We start from the raw sequence: 6,000 nt of genomic DNA, 5'->3' as shown, positions 1-6,000 counted from the left end.
TATTCTGTTACACCAAATACACAAAATAATGATCTTTAAAATAGCATCATATGACCCCTTTAAACTGAAATAGGAGAAAGTATTTCAACATTCAACAATTGCAGTAGGCCTATAATTATTTATATTAAACAAGAGGAAATGCATTCACCTGTGGCATCATAAATGAGAAATAACACACTAGCTCACATAACACTATTTGGTTTCTTGTTCTGTTCAGACGTGCTGCCTTTGTGCATGAGTGTGGTGTTTTGTCCCTTTGTTACATAGAGAGGGTACAACAGATAAAAAATAAAGCTGAGCTATTTTTAGACCAGTGCGATGACAATAATTTGCTGAACTATTTCCCATCATGCATATGGCAATGGCACACCCCAGCAATATGGCCCTGATAAAACCTACCCTCAAACCAGAAAACCCCCCATTTAAACGATCTTTAAAATAGCATCATATGACCCCTTTAAACTGAAATAGGAGAAAGTATTTCAACATTCAACAATTGCAGTAGGCCTATAATTATTTATATTAAACAAGAGGAAATGCATTCACCTGTGGCATCATAAATGAGAAATAACACACTAGCTCACATAACACTATTTGGATCTTGTTCTGTTCAGACGTGCTGCCTTTGTCCATGAGTGTGGTGTTTTGTCCCTTTGTTACATAGAGAGGGTACAACAGATAAAAAATAAAGCTGAGCTATTTTTAGACCAGTGCGATGACAATAATTTGCTGAACTATTTCCCATCATGCATATGGCAATGGCACACCCCAGCAATATGGCCCTGATAAAACCTACCCTCAAACCAGAAAACCCCCCATTTAAACTCTTCCTTCACTTGCACTGACAATCTTTTTTTACAAGATCCTAGAATATTCAGTTTATATATTTTAAAAACCATTTATACCTATTACATTTCACACAATCTAATACTTAAAGTTCTCATTTATAACACTAATAATTTAATAACAGTGTTAAATTGAATCTTTAGCAAATCTGAATATTCATTTTTTATATTATAATGATGTGATGCCTAAATTCACTAAATTCAGCATTTAAAATGATTAATTCTAGTGTTTAGTGTTTAATTGTTAATTTATTTAAATCGGTCATTGGTTAAAAGTTATCAGTTTATCAGCCAGAATTTTAAAATGAAGTCCATCCCTTTTTTCAACTTTCAAAGCATCTCATAGAAAGAAATGCTGTACATTTTACATCGTAAAACAACAGATTTACAGTTCAAAATGAAGATAAAAAGTGTTTTTACACTTTATGCTTGTGAAACATTAGTGCCTTGTGTTCATAGTAAAGAAATTGAGCAGAACTGACTTCATGAATCCATTAAAAATCACTAAAAACAGTTGAGTAAAAAAAATAGTTTAGAGAAAATTTCTTACATCTTTTTTTTTAGATTTCACTTGGTTTGATATTTTGATATCTACTGTAGTGTGATGACATTCAGATAGTTTTATGTGTTATAAAAGTTTGAATCCTTTTTTGGGGCGACTGTATATGACGTATATGACGTGTTTCTGTGTGTTAAACACACTGTGCAAAAAATCATTTACAGTGAGTCTTGTAAGACTGGTACTACAACTTCCAAAAGTTGTTGTGCATCTAAGGACAACATGAAGCAGAACAGACTGCAGGATGGGCTTCTGCCGTCTGACACACTCTCACTCAATCCATAATAGGTGAACTGAGAGAGCGAAGATGTAATGAAAGAAAGCATGAGAAATCTCAACGGCATGTAGCAAACTGTCAGTGACTTCATTCAGGTCAGGGCCGATGACTCAAATTACATCTCTCAGCAGACATTCATCTCTATATGTCAAGAACTTCACTGGGAATGAACTATATTTTCACTGGTTCCATACACCTCTCTCTACGTTCTTTTTCTATGAAGTTTGCGCCTCTATCATTTCTAATACTCGTGTAAAATTCGATTCCAGTTAGTGTGAGTAATGCAGCTCTTCCCAGAACTGCTCCACTGCCCTTGGCATCAGACGCTGTGTGAATGTTGGTCGAGGGGCCTGAGGAAATCGCATCAACAATTACAACAGCAGACAACAACACATTATGATACACGGCAGCTGTTCTCACTTCAGCTGTGCCATAGAAACTCCGCAAGCAAAGTGGAAATAACATACAACTTATGAGCCGAATGCAGTGGTACGTTTAGTTTTTGTGTTATGAAAGCAGCTGGTTAAAATGTAAAAAATAACTGGTTTGTGTGTTCTCTGTCTAAACCACAGTATTTGCGTTCCTGCAATCACATCCTGTGTTTCTGAGCTGTGCATTAAGACAAATATAAATAAATCCTCAAGCTCTCGGCACAGGCTGAGGGTGATGCTGGGTCGCCATTCAGTAAACAAAAGAGTGTAAAATAGCAAAAGCATCTGACAGAGATCTGACACATCGGACAGACAGGTGACATGGCTTGTTAAAGATTAGAAAAGACGTGCTAAAACTGCCTGGTTTTACATGCTTTCCCTTGTTTTATAGAAACCAGGTGCTGGTGTGATATAAGTTTTCTGACAACTGGAAAAAAAACCTGGGTAAAAGCATTCATTCCGTTTTTGTAAGTGTTTGTTGACTTACCATCATGTTTGGTCTCTCGGTGACCAGCGAGCCATCTTTGGCATAAGAGTACACAGTGAAATCCTCTGGAAAAAGCAATCTGAAGGGAAAAAAACACAATGTAAGGATTCATTGTTGCAGGTATTTAATACAGTCTCGCATCATACACAAATTATCAGTACATAGAATGGAATAGATTATCTGTACATCACTAAAATTGGTAACATACATTCCAGTTTAAAACTTTTGGGTCATAAAGTTTTTTATTATATTATATTACATTGAGCTGTTGATTGAAATATTTGCCCTCTGGTGTTCCGAAATGGCATAAGCCAACGGTATAATGATATAAGCCAAGAGGAGACTGGTTTTCCTTTGCTAAACAAAGGAAACTTTGCTTCTTTGCTCCTGTAAACAAAATCTTGCTTCTCGTGAGACTAGCATATTCTCACCGGAGTTTACGCCTACGTCATCCACTGGACGTCACTCTCGAGCCATCTTTGGCATAAGAGTACACAGTGAAATCCTCTGGAAAAAGCAATCTGAAGGGAAAAAAACACAATGTAAGGATTCATTGTTGCAGGTATTTAATACAGTCTCGCATCATACACAAATTATCAGTACATAGAATGGAATAGATTATCTGTACATCACTAAAATTGATAACATACATTCCAGTTTAAAACTTTTGGGTCATAAAGTTTTTTATTATATTATATTACATTGAGCTGTTGATTGAAATATTTGCCCTCTGGTGTTCCGAAATGGCATAAGCCAACGGTATAATGATATAAGCCAAGAGGAGACTGGTTTTCCTTTGCTAAACAAAGGAAACTTTGCTTCTTTGCTCCTGTAAACAAAATCTTGCTTCTCGTGAGATATATTCTCACCGGAGTTTACGTCTACGTCATCCACTGGACGTCACTCTCTCATGATCGTGCAAATTTTTCTTACAAAAACGCATCAATTCACTTCAGGAGGCCTTTATTCACCCCCCGGAGCACTTTTTATGATGGATGGATGCACTTTATTGGACTTCTACAATACACCCATTCACTGCCATTATAAAGCTTGGAAGTGCCAGGACATTTTTTTAATATAACTCCGATTGTATTCAAGAAGAAAGTCATATACACCTAGGATGCCTTGAGGGTGAGTAAATCATGGGGTAATTAACATTTTTGGGTGAACTATCCCTTTAAAAATGGCCAATCCATCCTATTTTGGGTAAAAATAGGAAAAAAATTATGCTTCTCTCAAAAGAAATTTGAAGTAGATATATGACAATCCATGTTTTTCTCCAGTGTACAGGAGTTTTTTTTTTTAATTTGTTTTAAAAATCACATTTTAAATTGAAAATCGCCAAACACACTCTGATGTGCCAAGCCACCAGAACTGAACTGAAACCCGTAGTTTTCGCAAGGTATGTATTGAACCGTGGGCTAACTCTATTGTTGCATCCCTACCAAGAATACTGACTACTTTGCTGTTATACTGTACTGTTATTTAGTGTTAAATTATTGTAGATGGGTTAGGTGGCTTACGTTTTATTGTGAATTTGTTATATCAATTTGTTGTGTTTTGTATTTACTCATATTTATATTTACGTATACTTAAAATTTTTAATATATTGTTCAATTTATTTATTTTTTCTCAATAAAAAAAAACATTCTTTAATGTCATCCACCATTGATTTGTGTTGTTATTTTTTTTAAGTATCAGTAAAGGCATTGTTTAGGCACCGGTGCCATTTTAAAAGTATCGATTTGGCACCAGTATCGTAAAAACAAACAGACGATACCCAGCCCTAATATTATATATAATATTATGTTATATTATTGCAAGGATTTAATTGCATTAAATTATTTAAAAGTGACAGTAAATACATTTATAATATTACAAAAGATTTCTATTCAAAAATCCTGAAAAAAAGTATCATGGTTTCCACAAAGATATTAAGCAGCACGACTGTTTTCAACATTGATTATAATCAGAAATCAGCACATTAGAATGATTTCTGAAGGTTCATGTGACACTGTAGACTGGAGTAATGATGCTGAAAAATTCAGCTTTGAATCACTGGAATAAATTACATTTAAAAATATATCAAACTGTACATTTATTTTAACATATTAAATTTTTTACTGTATTTTTACTGTATTGATCAAATAAATGCAGCCTAGGAGAGACTCTTACTGACCTCAAACTTTAAAACAGTAGTTTATACACAAGCTTGTATATCTTGCATATTCCTGATGCTTTATAATGTCTTATAATGATCCTATCAGACAAATATTTAGTAAGTTCATGTAAAACACCATGTGTCAGAAAACCTGAACAGATCAAAAATCAGGTTTGAGCATGAACTAATGTGGAAAACATGACCAAAGGCATTAGAGGGCAACAGCACCGTGACCCTGTGACATTTAGTGACAAACAGCAGCAGGAAAGAGAGCTGAGAGGAAGTGCCAAGTGAAGTAGTGTGTGTAGCTCTGACAAAGAGAGAAGATTATGAAAAAATATTGTGCAAAAATATTTCAGTGCAAAAACCTGCGTCATATTCACTAACCTCCTACAATCCAGTTCAGCCATGGCGTTAAATGTGTGTGAGTGTTTAAATTAAGTGACAATCATTCTTTTCAGCCTAAACATACCTCTTTGCATGTTGTCATTTGTGCTTCAGCGCTATATGCCAGGTGGATTTTACATTATGCTTTTAGCGCCCACAGAAAGCAGGCGGTAAAAAAGATTCTCATAAAAAGAGATGCGTTCAGGTGGCTTGATTGCAGTGGCAGAGCGATGCTGTTTTGCATAATTCCTTCGGTGTACTAAAACAATGGAGAAACTCTTACTAAAGATTACATAATTTAAAATCACGTATCCCTTCTGGAAGAATAATTTAATGTCTGATCTAAATTGATGAAGATTAAAAAGAGAGCAAATTGCTCTGTGTAGAAATTCTCTCAATTATTCAGTGATAATTTTGTTTCATTTATATACTAGTATTTATTTAAATATTTTCATTTTAGTTTAAGTTTTGTTTTTGTTTTTTAATTATTCCTATTCCATTTCTTACATTTATTTTTATTTTAGTTTTTAATTATTTCAGTTAGCTGAATCAATTATTTTTTTGCAATTTAGAACATGAAAAAAAAAACAGTAGTGCCAACTTTAGCCACTGAGGCACTGAAAGCAATTAAAAATACATTAAATATAAAAAAGAGCAAAAACATTTTTTTTAATGGATGCAGAAATTTGGAGGGAAAAAACCCACTTCAAATATGAGCATTATTAATAGCAATACTTTTGTTCAAAAATCAAAGTTAATAATATTATAGACTAAATTTCCAAGAATATAAATAAAATTGAGTTCCATCTCACACATTATTTCCTGAAAAAAATGTGTCACATTACAGAAGTTA

At 34.0% G+C, this 6,000-nt stretch overlaps 1 protein-coding gene across 2 annotated transcripts in view; it reads right to left on the bottom strand.

The window, feature by feature from the left end:
- Window positions 1–6,000, bottom strand: part of LOC107702867 (disintegrin and metalloproteinase domain-containing protein 9-like) — a 43,838-nt gene that overhangs the window by 27,956 nt on the left and 9,882 nt on the right. For both annotated transcript variants that reach the window (XM_016505299.1, XM_016505298.1), the window contains exon 4: window positions 2,600–2,678. In XM_016505299.1, the coding sequence (XP_016360785.1) occupies window positions 2,600–2,678 (79 nt within the window). The remainder of the gene's footprint in view (window positions 1–2,599; window positions 2,679–6,000) is intronic.

Source organism: Sinocyclocheilus anshuiensis, unplaced genomic scaffold, assembly GCF_001515605.1.
Source record: "Sinocyclocheilus anshuiensis isolate Anshui unplaced genomic scaffold, SAMN03320099.WGS_v1.1 scaffold366, whole genome shotgun sequence".
NCBI lineage: Eukaryota > Metazoa > Chordata > Actinopteri > Cypriniformes > Cyprinidae > Sinocyclocheilus > Sinocyclocheilus anshuiensis.
Note: the sequence above shows the minus strand (reverse complement) of the source record. Positions and strands in the feature narration are given on the sequence as shown.